This window comes from Pseudorasbora parva, chromosome 4 (assembly GCF_024679245.1).
Source record: "Pseudorasbora parva isolate DD20220531a chromosome 4, ASM2467924v1, whole genome shotgun sequence".
Lineage (NCBI taxonomy): Eukaryota > Metazoa > Chordata > Actinopteri > Cypriniformes > Gobionidae > Pseudorasbora > Pseudorasbora parva.
In genome coordinates this window covers 16,945,825-16,966,008 of record NC_090175.1, presented here as the reverse complement: position 1 = coordinate 16,966,008, position 20,184 = coordinate 16,945,825, and the positions used below count along the sequence as shown (strand labels likewise).

Sequence of the window (20,184 nt, the reverse complement as noted above, 5' to 3'; positions counted from 1 at the left end):
TTGTACCTTGACAGTTTTATCTGATGCATATTACACTCAAAAGTCAAAACTGGAAAGTGCTGTCTCAGTCTGGCATGCTCTAATCAGATTATCTGACTTCAAGGACACACCGTTTTTCTTTTCTTTCTTTTTTTCTTTTTTCAGTCCGTGCAGAAACAAAGTTGTGTTTAAAAGGTAATGGTTTGAAATTAGCACTACTGAGAGTAAAATAATCACTGTATATTCAAATGTTTGGAAACTTAGAGGCATAATTTTAACATTAATAATATAGAACACCAAATCACCACATTAGAATGATTTCTTAAGGGTCATGTGACACTGATAACTGCTGAGTAATGATGCTGAAAATTTAACTTGTTACTGTTTTTAATGTATTTGTTATTTAATATAACAAAAAAGATCTTACCTGCCCTAAACTTGAAATGAAGTGTATTCTGAGATTTTTTAGATGCGAAGTAGGTTGACTATGTCTATGGAATAATCAGTATATATAGAGTATATACATATTTTCTGCTATTTTTCCAGTGCTTCCTGTATAGCCATTCTATATAGACTATCACAGCATTTTGTTTTTTTCCATATCAGTAAGTATATTCTGGTATGACCTTTTTCAACTCAAATAAAAACAAAATGAGCTGCTGTCAATGTCGTTCAGCTGATCTCTTCCTGTCTAGTGGGCGGTTCTTGTCCAGATTAAGCTACAGTATAGACCAGACCTGATGCTGTTTAGTCAGAGGCTATATACGGCTTGTTTCTGTACCAAGGCCAAAACGAGCTTGCAAAGCTTCAAATTTCATTGTTTCCATGAAAGAAACATACCACAACTATCTGTTTTTTGTAATGCATTTATGAACACATGAGTGAATTTCATTTCTACATCATTCATCCATTCCTATTTTTTACAAACCACAATCACTCTATTTATAATGCAGTGTGCATCCTCTCTCTCTCTCTCTCTCTCTCGCTCTCTCTCTCTCTCTCTCTCTCTCTCTGTCTAAAACAAAGCATTGGCTGTGGCTTAGCTGCTCTGTTTGTGTGTGGTTTTTCATAAGACACAGATATTGTTGTAATGCTGTACAAAACACTTACACATTTTACATGCACTGTGCGCTGACACCTGACAGATATCTTTGAAATGGGTGTCATGAGAAGTAACACTAGACTAACTCAACCCTCTACAATGCGAGTAAAACAATAGCAAATGCGAGTAAATGTTCACTCTGGGTGACTAAATTATATCTGTCATTAGCCATTGGCTAATACATTCTTAGATTTTACTCGCCAGCGTGTGTGTTAGAGGCTAAGAGTAAGTTTAGCATGTATATATTTTCACACTGAACACTCAGAATGTGTGGGTAGGAGTTTCTCAGCTCATCCAATGACGTACCGTAAATTCTAGCGTGAAGGCGCCCAACTCGCCGTCGCTTTGCTGAGCTCATTTCTCACAAACAAACGAGAGAGAGAGAGCGAGAGAGAGAGAGTCTTACATATCACGCAAAATTGACGTGCTAATAATGTTTACAATATTCTTTGTTGTATTTTCCCGTCAAAATACCAGAGTTCATTTAGAATTATTCAGCTTTTAAGAACAAGCAGAAGATATGCCGGAACTAATGTGTAAATGGTAATCTCATTGGCTTCTGCTCATCGATCACTGTCCCTGTTTTGATTTCAGCAAATCAGTTCAAGCAAATGCTGTCAATGTGATTAATATTCATGATCCCAGCAGCTCATCAATCCAACTTCAATCATTAAAACTTATATCACGATTAGCTATTTTTTGTTTGTTTACAGAAACACCAACAATATCTTAAGCACCACCACCAGTCCAAAGTTCAGTTAAATGACAAATATGCATTCAGACATGGTTGCAACAGTTTTAGTTCTAATTACTAAAGTTCTATCATTAAATAGTGCTTGATTATCATAATATCATAACATAGTCTAATGCTGGATTGACTGATGTTAAGAGTACGTTCAGATATTTAAAAAGCTGTGCCATATATATATATATATATATATATATATATATATATATATATATATATATATATATATATATATATATATATATACCTAAAGGATAATTAGGAAAACCTGTTCAATTTCTCATTAATGCAATTATCTAATCAACCAATAACATGGCAGTTCCTTCAGTGCATTAAGCAACACATTCTCACACCCAACTCGTCAAATACGGACGCTTGACCCGGACCCCTTGTCGTCACTTTTCAACGAAAAGTACCTTTATCGTCAATTTTCGACGCGCTGGGTGCTCCATTCATTTCAATGAGACACCTTTGGCGTCATACACAGACGCATTTAATTCTTTGCGTTCTTTGCGCAGACATGATTTTATTAATATTTAAAGGCTACTTTTATATTTTGGAGCAACTAACCCAACTCCTACCCTAAACCTACCCACATCTTAACAATATAAAACACATAACAGGCAAATAAATGTACAGTCACAAGTATTTATTGCAAAATCTGACCAAAACAGTATAAAAGTATTAGCTCATGTTGCATTCCAAGTCTTCTGAAGTCATACGATGTCTTCATGTGAAGAACAGAGTTGATCTTGATGTTTGAATCGCTGAAATGATGATCCCGCTGCCCCGTGAACGAACTCATTCATATCTCATTCAAATAATTCAAAAGACTCTTAAACATGATGCAATCGGTCACAAGACACAGGAGAGCTATGAAACAGGAGAGAATTTCACTATGAAATCTGAAGTACGGGCGGCAATATTTGAAATTTCATGTGTCCGTGATCTTTGACGGATGGAGATGCTGATCGCTTTTGGGGATTTTCTTCATGCAAATCAATCGTTTGGCCTCGGAAAACTTGGATTATTTAACTTTTTTGAATAACTCGTGGATGCAGTCGTATGTTATCTGTGTTTTATATCATGTTCACATAAATGGGTAGGTTTATGGATGGGGTTGGGTTACATGTTAAAATGTGTCTAAATAGCGTAAATAAAATAAATGTTAATGAAATCATGTTAAAATGTGTCTAAATAGCGTAAATAAAATAAATGTTAATGAAATCATGTTAAAATGTGTCTAAATAGCGTAAATAAAATAAATGTTAATGAAATCATGTTAAAATGTGTCTAAATAGCGTAAATAAAATAAATGTAAATGAAATCATGTTAAAATGTGTCTAAATAGCGTAAATAAAATAAATGTAAATGAAATTATGCTTGCTGATTTAATTGAGAAGCACACTCCAACATGTCATAATGGCAAAATTATAAACCAATAAATAATTTCAATAAATAAATCAAAAAATAAATTTCACCATGAGGATAATATTCCCATTCCCAGTGCATCTGTGTATGGCGCCAAAGGTTACTCATTGAAATGAATGGAGCACCCAGCGCGTCGAAAATTGACGATAAAGGTACGCCCAGTTCGTTGAAAAGTGACGACAAGTGGTCCGAGTCAAGCGTCCATATGTGACGAGTTGGGTGTGAGAACGTGTTGCATTAAGGGGTGTGGTCCTGGTCAAGACAATCTCCTGAACTCCAATCTGAATGTCAGAATGGGAAAGGTGATTTAAGCAATTTTGAGCGTGGCATGGGTGTTGGTCGGTCTGAGTATTTCACAATCTGCTCAGTTACTGGAATTTTCACTCACAACCATTTCTAGGGTTTACAAAGAATGGTGTGAAAAGGGAAAAACATCCAGTATGCAGCAGTCCTGTGGGCGAAAATGCCTTGAAGCGAGAGGTCAGGGGAGAATGGGCCAAATGATTCAAGCTGATAGAAGAGCAACTTTGACTGAAATAACCACTCGTTACAACCGAGGTATGCAGCAAAGCATTTGTGAAGCCACAACACGCACAACCTTGAGGCGTATGGGATACAACAGCAGAAGACCCCACCGGGTACCACTTATCTCCACTACAAATAGGAAAAAGAGGCTACAATTTGTACAAGCTCACCAAAATTGGACAGTTGAAGACTGTAAAAATGTTGCCTGGTCTGATGAGTCTCGATTTCTGTTGAGACATTCAGATGGTAGAGTCAGAATTTGGCGTAAAAAGAATGAGAACATGGATCCATCATGCCTTGTTACCACTGTGCAGGCTGGTGGTGGTGGTGTAATGGTGTGGGGGATGTTTTCTTGGCACACTTTAGGCCCCTTAGTGCCAATTGGGCTTTGTTTAAATGCCACGGCCTACCTGAGCATTGTTTCTGACCATGTCCATCCCTTTATGACCACCATGTACCCATCCTCTGATGGCTACTTCCAGCAGGATAATGCACCATGTCACAAAGCTTAAATTATTTTAAATTAGTTTCTTGAACATGACAATGAGTTCACTGTACTAAAATGACCCCCACAGTCACCAGATCTCAACCCAACTGAGCATCTTTGGGATGTGGTGGAACGGGAGCTTCATGCCCTGGATGTGCATCCCCCAAATCTCCATCAACTGCAAGATGCTATCCTATCAATATGGGCCAACATTTCTAAAGAATACTTTCAGCATCTTGTATAAATGTATATTTTACACTAGCTTGAGTTAGCAGTAGCTTAAAATTGATTTGGGTTGTAAATTACTCTATAAAAGTAATAACCCAATTCAAATAGTCTTACTGAATGAGCTATTTGTCTTCATTTGTATCATGCATTTGTAGATCATGATAACCACATGTTAAACCACGCATGGCAACTCACTACCATGGTAAAAAAAAAAACATATGGTTTCTGTGGTATTTGTTATGAAAAGCAGTCACCTAAACACACTCAATATGAGTTCAAATGCAAAAAAATTACTATAGATTAATAACAAAACATACTGTAATTATTTCTCCTTTAATATGTTTACATTAATAATATAATACAATTCTATATGAACATCCCACATTTCGGCTGCAGTACCATGGTTACATTAGTTTTTCTACAGTAAAGATTGGTGATTTGTGGATTGAAAAGCCTTCTAACTAGATTGTTGTTAACAATGGCAGTAGTTATTATTCTTTGTTAATATTAGTTTATACAATTGCTACATTATTTCATGAGCTCAGGTCCATTAAATAATATTAACAGATATAACTCTTAATAATGCATTAGTAAATGGTGAAATGAACAACAACTAAGATTTTTTTTTAAATGCTGTAGAAGTATTGCTGTCTAAACAAATGTTTAAAAATGAATAGCCTGAGGCTTAATTTTGATATTAATGAACGGTGATTGACTCAGATGATAAGGTTGGTTATCTTGGCGTGGTGCAATATACCCTGGCAGCACCTAAGTGGAGTAAATATTAGGGAATTATTTCACAACCTTTATTTTATAGGTCTTGATCTGCTTACTATCATCGTGGGGTGAAAATAAGGATCCACTCTGCCAGTATCTCACAGCGACGTTGATGAAAACAGCGTGTGCCGCACTTAATCGTTTTTCAGACGCAAATCTAATTTGGAGTAGATTCTTTTGAAATTGGGAGCGGCAACAGAACAATTTGTTAAAGAACTTTTTATTGTTAATATAATCTAAATTATAATCTAAATTATATAAAGTTATATATTATGCTTTTATTCTTGTATAACCAGTAGGGCTGTCATTTTTTTTTTTTTTAAATCTAATTCGAACAGATTTCAAATATCAAATGTATTCGAATATATCTACGAGAGAAAAAAAGAAAAAAATGGAGAAAAAAAACGACACCGCTGTAACGGAAATTCAATCACAAATTTATTAACAGTCTGACAGTCATAAAAAGGACTCAGGCCACAGCCTGTCTGGAAAAATAAATTGTTAACTTAATGTTTGAAACAGCAGGTTATCAATTTAATCGATATGTGCCACTATGCAATCATCACAGCTTTCAGTTTGTCTGCCGCATCAGATGTCGACGCTTTCTTCTCCAGCAGCTGGAATGTGTTCATGGATGCCATAGCAGCTCTCAACGACCACCAGGACTTATACGGTTTTATAAAAACTATTTATTTGTTGTAAAGTGTAATAATCATTATTTTAATTGCGTAGTGTGTAATAATAAAAAAAAAAAGAATTCTTCTGTCAGGTACAGTTGAAGTAACTGGGACAAACGCTGTCAATATGATTGCGTAGCCAGGCTATGTCTAAATTATGTTTTTTTGAAAATGTAAAAATGCTGATTGTTTGCTGTCATAAGTAGGTTTAGGAACAGTGTTATTATGTCAACATTATCTTCATAACTTCTTACAAAATAAAAAGTTTATCCCTCAGAAAAAATGTCTTTCCTCTTTTGTCAACATTATAGCTTGGTGCATGTGAGCGCGGCACGCGATCTTCAGAGGTGAAGGCGCACACTGTGTATCACGTCATAAGGACGTACACTCAAAAGTAATCGGGTCAGGTCGTTTACATGGTGAAATTATTTGTTTGATTGATTCATTAAAAGGTTTGTCCCACCCTCTCAAACCAATTACAATTTCATTCTGTTTGGGCATTTTTATTCCTTTGGAGCATTTTCATTCGGACTTTTAAACCGATTACAGTGCTCCATGTAAACGCACCAGACTGTAAAAAATTGCGCTACATGGCACTTTAAACACCGGATAGTTTATTTATAGTTCGATTACGGATATTTCACGTCATGTTCGAATGCTTATTCGAATATCGAATAAAAAGTGACAGCCCTAATAACCAGGGGATCCCCCCCTCCCTCCCTTCCCCAAGGTCATTTTTTGAGTCTTATGGGGGGTCCCTTGATGCTTATGGGAGGTCCTGGACACCCCAGTCTGCCGCGATTTGATTTCGCCAGGCAACTCAGTTTGGAAGCCTGTACATTAATTTCTACTGCTTCTGTTACACTTTTGCGGTAACCAATCACAGACTGACTTATGCACCTGGCGCACTATTGGCGGGTTTAACATGATGACAGATAGAGAAGCGATGGTTCTTTGCCCGTTGATCACGCCTCTTGTGGTCTGATTGGTTGAAGGACTATCCAATTGCATACAGATTCATTTGAATAATGCCAGTTGATCACACCTCTTTGGCAGAAGAAAATACAGAACAGTGTCCCCAGACCAATGTTTAATTTTAAAATGAGCTTGGTCTGGTGATAGCCAGACAAATTCCAGGCATCACTGCTCACTTTCAAATCCATTTCACTTTAGTTTGCCAGTCTGGACGGCATGCTGTTCTAATGCTAACCAGTCAGACCTCAGGATTTTTGGAGAAAAAAAAAATTGAAAGTCACAGCAATTTATCGTTTTCATTATCAATTGTCACAAAATGCGACCATTTTGTCTCAATCTGGAGCTTTGTAGACAATACCAGAGCCCTCTTACCATTATCCCTGAGTGATTAATTAGGCAGCCATAATCAAAATCTCGATTTATTTATTTTTCTTATTTTTTTTCAGTTAATTACACAACCCTACAATGCATAATCTTACTTTTTTCATTTCCACAGATTAACCCAGGCCTGATATACACGTCTTCAAGGAGGCCTGTCTACGCCCAGACCCCTGCAGCATCCTTCCACGTCCCCACATCACTGCTTGACTTTTCTTGTCCTGGGCTTTTCGGTCATGTCAAGCCCTAGCAGCAGCCCAGAGAGAGAGGGAGGGATGGCAGGTTCTGTTCAACTGGAGGACCTCAACTCACCTCCCGGACTGGAAACTGACCCTCCTTTTGTTGGCAGCCCAGTGCTCAGTCCGGATTCCAGTTCCCATGATGCTGTACTCTCCGCCCCGGCAGCCTCCCCGGCTGACTCAGAGAACCTCAGTCCAGATGAGCTCGAGCTTCTGGCTAAACTGGAGGAACAGAACAGGTAGAACAAGAGCAACATACATGCAAACAGTTTGACAGTCACATCAGAAAAACGTCTTTATTTACTCACACTCGTGTTGTTCCAAACGTGCATGATTTTCTTTCTTCCTCTGAATGCAAAAGGGGAATTTTAAGGTCAATATCTTATTCAGTAGCCCATAAGCCTATAAGAACCCGGATTTCAACTGGAGGTCGAAAGCTTGATTGGTTTTATCAAGTGCCAAAATAAAAAAATGCACATTAAGAATAGTCCATACAACATGCTTAATTCATCTCCCAGAGCCATGTGATAGATTTAAGGAACAAATCTAAATTCGGCAGGACAATTCCTCCATGCATATTTTCATTTTTAAACCTCTGTTTAAAATTTCACAACTCAACCCTTTTGGTTAAATAACAAGACTTCTCTCTGGTTTTGTATGCTGGACTGGACTTCTCCAATAATTCAGTCCGCTTATACCTGCTTATAGCTCCTAACCGACGGCTAGAATCAAGTCCCAGACCTACATTCTTTTCTGTTTTTCGATAATCCATTTCACACGTTTCACATCACAAAATGAAAGAAAAGATCTCTTGCCAGACTCGTTACATCTATTTTATTAGGACTTTAGGTTGTTATTTCCTGAAAATCCCTCTAGATGTCCCTATAGATTCTCATTAGAGAAGTAGATATGTCTGATTTGTGCTAATTAATCAGATTTCTTTCCAGTGAATTTATTGATCCAGTTCACAGTCTGAATAATTGGATAACAAATCAGACTTGATGAAGACTTAATGAAGAAATATAGCTTATGGACTTCTGTGATGCATCTATAATACTTTTTCTTTTCTTTTTTTCTGTGATTCATCTGTAATACAGTAATATTGGAGCTTGATGGACCCAGTTCTTATTCGCTTTAATTATTTTGTAAGGAGTGCCCAGGATATTCTTTTAAAAATCAGACTTTTGAGTTCAATGGAAGAAATAAAGTTTTTTTCCAAACAACATAAGGCACAGAGCAAGTGTCTGCAATGTCAAGCGAGTCAAACTGCAACACACTGTGTGTGTGTGTGTGTGTGTGTGTGTGTGTGTGTGTGTGTGCGTGCGTGCGTGCGTGTGTGTGTGCACATACTTGAAAGACATCACTCAGAAGGTGCCAGAGCCTCTATAAAAGGAATGGTGTGCGTGCTTGAGACAGAGAGCTACTTTTGTGGTTTATCATTTGACCTGCGTGTAGCATAATGTGAAACTCATAGCAGTCAGGCTTCTCTTCCTGTAACAGCTGATATGTAACAATCTTTCACTATTAATCAGTTGTGGTGGTTGCCTGGCAATGACAATAGCAACAGTTACCATCCTGAATGTAGAACTTTAAAGGACGATTTAAGAGGACAGCAGACAGTCATATAAATTAGTAGGGACTTAAAACAACAGCTGCTGATGGAACAGGAACAAGGTTTTGGCATTCTCTTGTGCATACGCGCGTGCATGACTAACTGCTGCTTCATGATGTACTGTAACCGTCTACTACGGGAGAATAGCTGATTTGCTGTAGTGATTAATATATGACATATTAGATAAGTAAATGTTATGTTTTATGGTTATGTAGCATTTTAAGTGTATCTGTACTAGGCATGTGCCAATATTAATTTTTCATGTTGTGATTAATTGCCGAAGTTTTATCACGATATACGATATTATCACAATATTGAAATAAGTTGCAAAAAAAAGTGTTGCCATCGCATAACAGCTTTAAGAACTATTTTTGTTATAAGAAAAATAACTGAACGTTTAAATACAGTAATGCACCAAAAATATACAGCTCTGGAAAAAAAAATTAAGAGACCACTTAACATTGAGAAATCAATGAGAAATCAATGTTAAGTGGTCTCTTGATTTTTTTCAGAGCTGTAAAATTACAAATTTTAAATAGATTAAAGTGCAAAAGAATTAGGCTATAAAGAACAACAGGTAGGCTAACAAATTCCAATAAGGTCTCATTATTTAATGCATTAGAGCAATAGCTACATTTGGTACAGAAATTAAATTTTTTTTGGTCATGTTAGTTAAGAAATACTGATCATTGTTAGTTTTATCTTAGGTCCATTAAAATTTAAGGTTTTGGTTTTAATGTTGTTAAACAGTAACTAAGAAATTAACATTACTTAGAATGATTAATTCTTTATAAGTATTTTTCATTGTCAGTTTGGTAATAGTGAATTAACATGTTAACTAATGAAGTCGTATGTCTCAAAGTTTTACTGAACAATAACAAATAATTAGAACAGTTCTAATTATTAGGGCATGTTGTAGTCCAGATTAAAACATAAAAATGTTTAAGTTTGAAAATAATTAGCCTATTAAGTCTTTAAGTATTAAGTATTTGGTGCTATGATGAACAACATTGAGATTACAAAAAAACGAATGGATGTTTTAAAAACTACAAGCAGGTTTTTTTTGTTTGTGGGGGTTTCCGGGGTAACCGCGGCATTCTGCAGTTCATCAGCGCCCTCTGCTGTCACTGAGCGGCACTTCATTAGCGCGTCTCCTTCACTCGTTCATGTGCTTCTCATTTACACCTGAGTGCTTCCCTTTGACGCAGAATACAGCGGTGTTGAGCATTTATATGGTTGATGGGCAAAGTATTCTTGAGTGCATTATAAAAAAAATATAAATTGTTAATAAATTATTATTTACGATATTTTAAAGTGCCCATGATAACAATATCGTGCATATTCATTATCGTGATAAATCGCATTATTGAAAATCGCCACATGTCTAATCTGTACTGTATAAAAAGCAACCCTTGTATTGCTTTTTCTTTTTTTAAATTATATATTTTTTGTACTTTGTCAAATGATTAAAGGGTCCATAGCGTCGTCCTCTTTATTGTTGCTTAGTGATTTTTGGATTCTTTGGCTACGGCAGTTAACAGTTTACTTTTGGTCTCTGTTGATGTTCCATCAGCAGCTGTTACTTATGTTGCAATCACACTTGTCATGTTTGGTTTGATTAAAACGAACCCTGGTGCGATTGCTCGGTAAGTGCTGTTCATTTGAACATATGTGAACGCTGCCATCTGAACCCTGGTGCGCACCAAATAAGCGGACCGAGACCGCTAAAGAGATGGGTCTCGGTCCGCTTCCAAACGAACTCTGGTGCGGTTCGATTGATAAATAAACGCAACATGGACCAAAGACATGTAAACAACAAAAAACAGGATTTAATGTCACAAGATGCGATGCTACAAGTCAGCTGATTTAATGACATGGAAAGATCGGTGTATTCGAAATAAGTTACGTTAGAGGGCAAAGATGGAGCAACAAGGAAGTAAAGTGCCTCATTAATATTTGGTCCGACGAGCATGTTTCAAAAATTCTAGAAAAAACACAAAAAACCTGGTTCTCATCAAAGAACCTGTGTTGCCCATTAGTCGGTACAGACGACGGAAGTGCCGTCTCATTTGCAGCAGATCTTCGTTTCTGCATACAATGGAGGAAATCCTGATGTTGTTTTGAAAATTTTATGAGCTCTTCATGAGTTCTCAGCTGGTAAAAATAATGCCATATGTGCATGCATAAAATGATGGCGTTTAATCCAGCACACAGCATTGTTTTGAATGTTCGATGTTCGGTAAGCTAGCTCCTACGTCATATAAGACGACCAATCAGGTTGTGACCGTCTCCCTATGCCTTTGGTTCGGTAACTCTAGGTTCGCTGTTACAAATGCCAGTTTGAAATCTAAATGGATCAGGACTATATGTTTTGTTTTTGTTTTTTGGTCTGGACCAAACAAACCTAACTATGTGAATGCACCCTAAAGTCCCTAGTTTAAACATACTTAGTAGTTCTGTCACCAGGATTCCTTGAGATTTCATAAAGTATCGCTATTAGTAATATTTAGAAAAGATGTTAGGCTGAATTAAGGCCCACTGAACTGAAGTGCCTTGTAACGTGCAGCATTATTCACTGTGCTGAAGTAAAGCAGAGCTAGTTGATAATTAAACTGTTGCCGTATCCGGTCGGCAAAACTCCAAACACATCTTCCATTCTTAATAATGATTTCAGTATCGTTCTTTGTTCTTTTCTCAAAGAAAAGCTTAACTCCAAGTTTTCCAGAGCTGTAAAAACTAATTTGGCCAAAGCCAGTTCGAAAGACTGCCGTTCGCCAGCTTCTTTGTTTACAAGTAGCATGCAACTCTGCCATGAGTGCCTTCATTATGTTAAGCCCCGCCCACCGACTCTACACACAATGTGATTGGCCTGACCAGAGTTTGGTTTTTACAGCTCCAGAAGTATATTGAGAGTTGCTAGACTACACTTGTGGCAGATTAGATTTGCTGCCGCTAGTGTGCGTCTTGATTACCAGGCTAAATCTCTAAATCTATATCGCTTTAATATATAGCATTCCATGCAGATTTCAAATGGGTCCTATACGTTTTTTGGACTGCGTCAACTGGATACGTTCTGTGCTATCATGTCTCTGGTCTCTGGCGGTTTACCTGACAATGACATGAAACTAAACTTCATTCTCCATAATTTTTACAATAGAGAAGAACTTCTCCTTTGCAGAATAGTTGAAGCTGTTATAGCTGTTATATTAAACCCAATGGATTAAGAATGGGATGTCATTGAAGTTCATGTTCATATAAAGGCAGGTATCCCAAAACTATCTTTCTAAATGTGAATTTTAAGCTTATAGACCAGCTTATAGATAACAGTAAGACTAACATATCCATACACAGACCATCCTATTAACCATCTAAAACAGTAAATAAACCATAAAGCAACATACTATCATTGTGAAGGTAACTTTTCTCATGCAGACAGGCTTCCTGCAAATTGTACCCTGAAGTCGATATTCTTGATCCTAAGCACCTTCTATACAAAGTATAAATGCTCAATTGCTATTCTGACAACTCTTTATGCAAAAATGGCACATAGTAAAATGGCACATAGTAAATGGCACATAGTAAAATAGTATTAAAGGGACTGTTCTCTTGTTGCAACTATTGTAAATTCATACATTGGTGATAGGTCAGTAGTAAAAGATGTAAACTGCTGTTCAAATGCTTTAACCCCCAAGGCTGCATTACCATTTATATACCTTAATCTCAGTGCATTGTGCTGCATTCAGGTTACTAGAAGCAGATTCCAAATCCATGCGCTCAATGAGTGGATCTCGGAGGAATAGTGGCTCCTCTCTGGTGTCAAGCTCATCTGCGTCTTCTAACCTGTCCCACCTGGAAGAAGACACATGGATCCTGTGGGGACGCATTGTCAACGAGTGGGAAGAGTGGAGACGAAAGAAAGACAAACTTCTGAAGGTGACTGATTGATTGATCCTTTCATTAAGAATGTGAATGACCCACATCATTGACAATAGTTTCAAATATTAAAGAATCTGGAACTTAAAACATTCATCTCTTTTTTTGATTCAACCTCCCTCTCTCCGCAGGAGCTTATAAGAAAAGGCATTCCTCATCATTTCCGAGCAATCGTTTGGCAGTTGTTATGTAATGCCACTGATATGCCAGTGAAGAATCAGTACTCTGAACTCCTAAAGATGTCCTCGCCCTGTGAAAAACTCATACGCAGAGATATTGCTCGCACATATCCTGAACACGACTTCTTCAAAGGCCAGGACAGCTTGGGACAGGAAGTTCTGTTTAATGTTATGAAGGTGAGAAATACGGAAATGGGTGATGAAAAAAAGAGAAAGCAGATCAGATGGAAGTGTATTGTGAACAAACAAAAAAGAGCAAGAGGTGGTTTATTCAACAAATGTTTAAATGAACAAAAGGTAATTTTCACACGGATTTCAAAATAATTTAAGGTGCAGTGTGTAATATTTAGGAGAATCTGTTGATATAAACCGAATCTAATATACATAACTATGTTTTCAGTGGTGTATAAAGACCTTACATAATGAACCGTTATGTTTTTATTAGCCTTGAATAAGCCATTTCTATCCACATACACCGCAGGTCACCATTTTGCTTCGCCATGTTTCTACAGTAGCCCTAAACGGACAAACTTCTCTACAGAGCGTTAGTCACTCTCTGCTGTCTCAGACGACAACATCTTCCTTCTGTGTCGACCCCGTAGCTTCTCTATGTGCTTTGAAATGAAGGAGTGAGCAGTGGGCGGTTGCATTTCGCAACCTCACTGCTAGATGTCGCAAAAATTTACACAGTGCACCTTTTTCACAATAAAATTAAAAGTGTCGTTAGCTGCGTGTCATTTTGAAGACATTTGAAGGGTGCATACGTCATCGAGGTGCTCTCATTTAAGAAAAGTAACCGTTTTATTGCAAATTAAGAAAGAAATGACACTATTTTACATCCTCACGAGGATAAGAGTCAATTTTATCACGGTTACTTTTCTTAAATAAGACGTACACTGCCTTCAAATGCGACCTCCGGAGGATGCAGTCTCCGAAATGATACGCAGCTATTATTTACTGGCATTACTTTATTTCTTCTGTAGATAAAAAAGAAGAAATTTATAAGAATGTTAACGCCGTGCTTTTCAATACAATAAAATCACTGTTTACCAAAATGAAGCACCCCAAACAGATTTTGTATGATTTCACATTCACTTTTGGTAAGATAAGATTTTCATAAAGATTTTAACGGTATGTGGATTAGTCTTTTTTTTTACTATAACTTATCTCACAGGCATATTCTCTGGTGGATCGAGAGGTCGGTTATTGTCAAGGCAGTGCCTTCATCGTAGGATTGCTACTTATGCAGGTTTGCTTCTGTGTTTGCTTATCACAATGAGCTTAGATAATGTAAAGAAATGTCTGTGAGCCAAACTTTGTATAAACCAAATTCGATGTGTGTTTGTAGATGCCGGAGGAAGAGGCTTTCTGTGTGTTTGTCAGACTAATGCAGGAGTACAGGCTTAGAGAGTTGTTTAAACCCAGCATGGCTGAGCTGGGCTTGTGCATCTACCAGTTTGAACACTTGCTACAGGTAAGGAAGAACACTTTCCAGATGCCAGGGTGTAACAGAAATGCATATAATATTGTGGGATCATTATAGGATATAGGAGTATCAGACCGCTTTTCTAATAATGGAGTTTACTACAAAAATGTAATGTTGTAAAAGAAAGGTCATGTGACTTTTACAATAGGTTGCATTATTGTAAAGTTTAGGGTCAGTAAGATTTTAAAATGTTTTTCAGAGAAATGGCCTATGCTCTCCTGGGCTGCATTTATGATTAAATATATAGTAAAAACAGTTAAAGTGTGAAATATTATTGCAATTTGAAATAAGTGTTTCATATTTGGTAGAGATGCACCGATTGAACGGCCAGGGATCAGAATCGTCCGATTTTTCACATGATCAGCCTGGATCGGTGACCAGCCAGTCAGTCTCCCGACTATTTCTGAGCTGGCAATATCGCCGGCTGCATGTTCTCGCTCTCTTCTCTCCGACGGCGGCGAAGTGACACACACATGCCTTCTCTAACTCACTCATCTCATTCGCTTAGGTTAAATAGTGCTTCTATTGCGTAGATTTGTACTAAATCATGCAGGTTTCGAGCTCACCTCAAAATCGTGCGCACCACTGCTTTATATAAGTGGAAAACGCGGATGGATTCCAATCATAAAAACTTTAAATCACATCGCGATATGGGTCTTGTGTCTGTGAATAGTAAACCACAAGAAGACTATTTGAATATGAATCCTACATGTTCTGTGTGAATGAATGAATGGGTCACGGTTTCATTTCCCACACACACTCTAAATTAGCATGCGTGATGCTTGCGGTGTTACTTTATGATGACATAAACACATGAACTTCATCTCCAAAGCAGCTCTGAGAGTCACTTTGAGCATTTTGCTGTTTCATTTGAGAAAAAATTGTCACACAAAGCAATTCAAGATCTTCACAGCAACCCATCAAAATAAAAGTTCGGTTAAACGTATAAAATATGTAACTGTTGTATAGTACTATGTACTATTGTATTGCTATTATACAGTAAAATATATGTCTTAATGTAATTCTACTAATAATAATAACAACAACAACAATGCAATAATTATTAAAACTTCATTTTTAAAGGAATAGCCTAATCGCACAATTTTTCAGTAAACCTCAATTGTGCAGGACTTTGCTTGCTTTGTTTGTTTTATGCCTTCATTTTATTACCAGAAAAACTGGGGGAAGGGATAATAAAGCCCTATTATTGTATACAAATTCATTAAAAAAAAAAAAAAAAATATATATATATATATATATATATATATATATATATATATATATATATATATATATATATATATATATATATATATATATATATATATATTTTGTTCATTCAATTATTTTGACATGTTTTTTTATTAAATCATTCAAATGGAATCCAGAAATATCAAAATGGTAAAAACAGAATTTGGAAAGAAATAAAATGCAGTGCGTCGCAAGTCAAGTACCAAAATGAGTGGCTTGCTGCGCTTAGATGGTCAAACACACACACAATGATGTCAAATTACCAGTCTAGGCAAGTAATCAGTAAAAAAAATCACTCTCTGCTCTTGACTGAATAACTTTTGTAACTTATTGTAAGCATTAATCTGTATTTATTTTTTACATTTAAGACCATCCAGCTGTTGTTTGAAATGTGATTATTAGTTTTTTGCATTTCAGATAAGTAGATTTTTCTTTCTATATGTCGCCGATTATAGTTGTTTGAAAGAAAATCATCAGCAATGTACCGTATATCGTCAATAATCAGCAAAAATCGCCATATCACACATGAAATTGTCAAAATGATTTCCCCCCCAAAAAAGTGCAATTGGTGCATCTCTAATATTTAAATTAAAAAAATAATAATAATGTATTCCTGTTAAGGGAAATCTGAAATCTGTGTCACGTGATCATTTAGAAATCATTCTAATATGCTGATGCGATCCATAAATGTTGAAAAGAGTTGTGCTACTTACCGTGATTCATTTTTCAGCTTTCCTTGGTAACTAGATTATAAATGTCTTGATTGTCAGCAGTATATGGGCCAATATATTATTGACTTAAGAGGACGCACATGATTTATATCTTATTTATGCTGCAGTTTTTCCAATGAGCTGATTTCAAATTATACAATATACTCCATGCCAAGATGTCTGGAGTAATGCCATGTATGTCCACAAGGAGGCAACAGGTTAATAATACATAAACAGAGTCATGGCTAAGAATCAATGCAATTGTTTCTTCTCAGAAGTACTTTTATCTAATGTCTTTCTTTTTTTCTATCTCTTCCCTGTTTTCATCTCTGTGATCAGGAGCAGTTGCCAGAACTGAACGTTCATTTCCGTTCTCAGAGTTTCCATACATCTATGTACGCCTCGTCCTGGTTCCTCACTCTCTTCCTCACCTTCTTGCCCCTGCCAATAGCTACACGTATCTTTGACATATTTATGTATGAGGTACGAACACAGGACACTTTGTGTGTGTCCATGCATGTTACTGACGTAGCTGTATGCTTTATGAACACAATGTTCCTGGAAGTTAGCAAAATCTAAAAGAAAATGACTTCTGGTAACGTCCTTTTCTAAAGGAAAAATAGTTGTTGTATCCAAAGTTTAGTACGAGCAAAGAGTAAAGTCAATGGAAGACAAGCAGTATTTGTGTTATGTGTTGAATGCAAGTTTTCAGGCTTTGTAAAGAAGTGAATGCATCTAGGGGGTTATAACCACTAGAGACATGAATATGTTAGATTGTTGATATTTGTTGTAGTTGTAAGTTTGTGATTGTATGGATACTGTCTGATGTTTCTTCAGGGTTTGGAGATCATATTCCGAGTTGGAATAGCGATATTGCAGTACAACCAGACAGACCTCATACAGCTAGACATGGAGGGAATGTCACAGGTTAGGAGAATCATCTGTTACGTACATCAATATGTTATACATGGAAAAACATAAACAATATTTTAACTGATTTTTTCATTTTTTTATTCTCACCACAGCACTTTCAGAAGGTGATTCCACATCAGTTTGATAGCTGCCCGGATAAACTTATCCTACGGGCCTATCAGGTCAAATACAATCCCAAGAGAATGAAAAAGTGAGTGTAAAAAGTAAAATGAGCTTCCACATTAAATATAAGTCAAATGAGCTTCCACAGAAAATACATTTAATATTTTCATTATATAATATATTATATTTAAATGTTAATAAAGACAAAGATTTGGTTCTTCTCTAGCTCTATATTTGATTGTTGATCTTCATTTACAGATTAGAAAAGGAATACACCACCATTAAAAACAAAGAGATGGAGGAACAGATTGAGATTAAGGTTTGTAGACCTGTATTTAGATGCCAGAAAAAAGGTACAGTGGAGGTATAGTCAAAACGTATAACTGTACACATAAAATGTATTTAGTTGGTCCCTAGGGTACAGTTACACCATTGATTTCCTCTACATGGAGGTACAAAAATGTTCTCTTAAAGGGATAGTTCACTCAAAAAGGAAAATCCTGTCATTAATTCCTCACCCTCATGTCATTCCAAACCCATAAGACCTTCGTTCATCTTCAGAAAACAAAAGAAGATATTTTTGCTGAAATCCGAGAGTTCTCTGATCCCTCCATAGACAGCAACTTAATGAACACTTTTAAGGTCCAGAAAGGTAGGAAAGACATTGTTAAAATAGTCCATGTGACTCCAGTGATTCAGCCTTAATGTTATGAAGCAACAAGAATATTTTTTGTGGCAAAAACAAATAAAAATAACAACTTTATTCAACAATTTCGTTCTAGCCTGTGTCAGTCTCCTATGCAGTTTCCGTAGTAAAAAGTGCAGCACACTGGAAATCTATGGCAGCCAATGCTGTTCACATGAGCACTGCGACGCATACGTGGGATTTGCACTGTATTTACAATGTCAACTGCGTAGGAGACAGACCAAGGCTAGAGTGTGGCAGCCATTTGTACCTTAAAAGATACTCAAAAAACAAATCGAGTGTAGATTGCAATTGTATGGGCATGTTTTACCCAATGATGTATTATTTGAACTTAATTAAGAAATACATTTTATTATACAAACAATGTATGCTTTTACTTTTGATTAATTCACCATCTGGAATTAAATGATAAATAAATCCATGAAGAGTGTTGTTCCCAATTTATTTAGTTATACATAAGTGCTTCACAGGGAGCTTTGTATCTGAACACTAAGGCTTACACCGAGTAAACATAAGGAAACAATTATAACGTCAAACTGAATACATTTTATTTTTATGAAATTTTATTTTGTTCAATCATTTGCTTTCTGAATAAACTGCACCAAAAAATCTTCTCTTTCATTTTAACAGAGACTGCGTACAGAAAATAGACTACTGAAGCAGAGGATTGAGACACTGGAGAAAGTGAGATGGTTTCAATCTTCTAATTGATATGCATGAACCTAAAATAGCCCTGATTAGTTTGTGTTTGAGTAAACAGTGTGGATATCTTTATTATGTGAATCATGTAAACTTTTAGATCATGTCGATCTTTACAGAGGCTCAGCTGTATTGTCTTGTTTTTGATGGTACATTTTTAAAGTGTTATCTCTTTTTTTATTTCTGCCTTCCTGTTGAAATTACTTCCTTACAATTTTCACCACAAACAAACTCATTTTGTTATACTCACTTTTATACGTTTTATACTTTTACAAACTTTCTCCCCTTGTTTTTTCCTGCTTAACTTTTAAAAATGTTCCCTTTACTTATCTTTGTGTCTGTGGTTTTCAACGTCTTTTTTCTGATCCACTTTTTCCTTCCTTTCCTTGTTCTTTCTGTCTCTGTTTTCAACCTTTTCTTCCCTCCCTCTATATGCTTTCTTTCCTTTTTCCTCCTCTTTTGTGGTGTTGTAGGAGAGTGCTGCATTAGCAGACAGGTTGATTCAGGTACAGTACTGTCAAGCAAGCTGCTCACTCTATCTCTCCTTCCTTTCCTGCTCTCATTGCTCAATCCCATGCTTCTTCTCTTCAAACTTCCATGATAATCCTCCTATAATCCACTCTTTTTCCTTCCTCTGCACTGCCTCCTCCACACTATTCTGAGAACGGGCCTGTTGCATGAAAAATGGTTATTTGTTTTTTCTGTGTTTCCCATCACTGCCTTGACAGCACATTTGTCTGTATGGCTGGAATAATGTCCCAGAGGTGCTCCAAGTGAAGGTTAACCCTGACACTCTGTACCGGCAGTATATGTGGAATGCATGTGGAAGCATAGGTGTGCATCAGGGTTCCGTATTAGGTCCGGTGGCATTTTTCATATTTTATCATTTTCATTTATTAAGCTCCAAAATTCAGTGGGATTCTTTTGATTCTTGAATTGATCAGATTTCTTCTTTTGGTTTTATGACACCGGGGTATCATTGCATGAAGCCCCTCTCAATAGCTTGACTGGAATGCCATACTTATCT

At 36.6% G+C, this 20,184-nt stretch overlaps 1 protein-coding gene across 2 annotated transcripts in view; it reads left to right on the top strand.

Annotated features, from left to right (window-relative positions):
• evi5l (ecotropic viral integration site 5 like) overlaps nucleotides 1–20,184 on the top strand; it is a 94,225-nt gene that overhangs the window by 31,862 nt on the left and 42,179 nt on the right. For both annotated transcript variants that reach the window (XR_010904719.1, XM_067441133.1), the window contains exons 2-12: nucleotides 7,426–7,785; nucleotides 12,902–13,091; nucleotides 13,223–13,447; nucleotides 14,445–14,519; nucleotides 14,619–14,744; nucleotides 17,057–17,200; nucleotides 17,555–17,644; nucleotides 17,743–17,840; nucleotides 18,011–18,071; nucleotides 19,089–19,142; nucleotides 19,631–19,663. Coding sequence is in view for 1 of the 2 variants with exons in the window: in XM_067441133.1 (XP_067297234.1) it covers nucleotides 7,544–7,785; nucleotides 12,902–13,091; nucleotides 13,223–13,447; nucleotides 14,445–14,519; nucleotides 14,619–14,744; nucleotides 17,057–17,200; nucleotides 17,555–17,644; nucleotides 17,743–17,840; nucleotides 18,011–18,071; nucleotides 19,089–19,142; nucleotides 19,631–19,663 (1,338 nt within the window). In the remaining variant the exon portion in view is untranslated. The remainder of the gene's footprint in view (nucleotides 1–7,425; nucleotides 7,786–12,901; nucleotides 13,092–13,222; nucleotides 13,448–14,444; nucleotides 14,520–14,618; nucleotides 14,745–17,056; nucleotides 17,201–17,554; nucleotides 17,645–17,742; nucleotides 17,841–18,010; nucleotides 18,072–19,088; nucleotides 19,143–19,630; nucleotides 19,664–20,184) is intronic.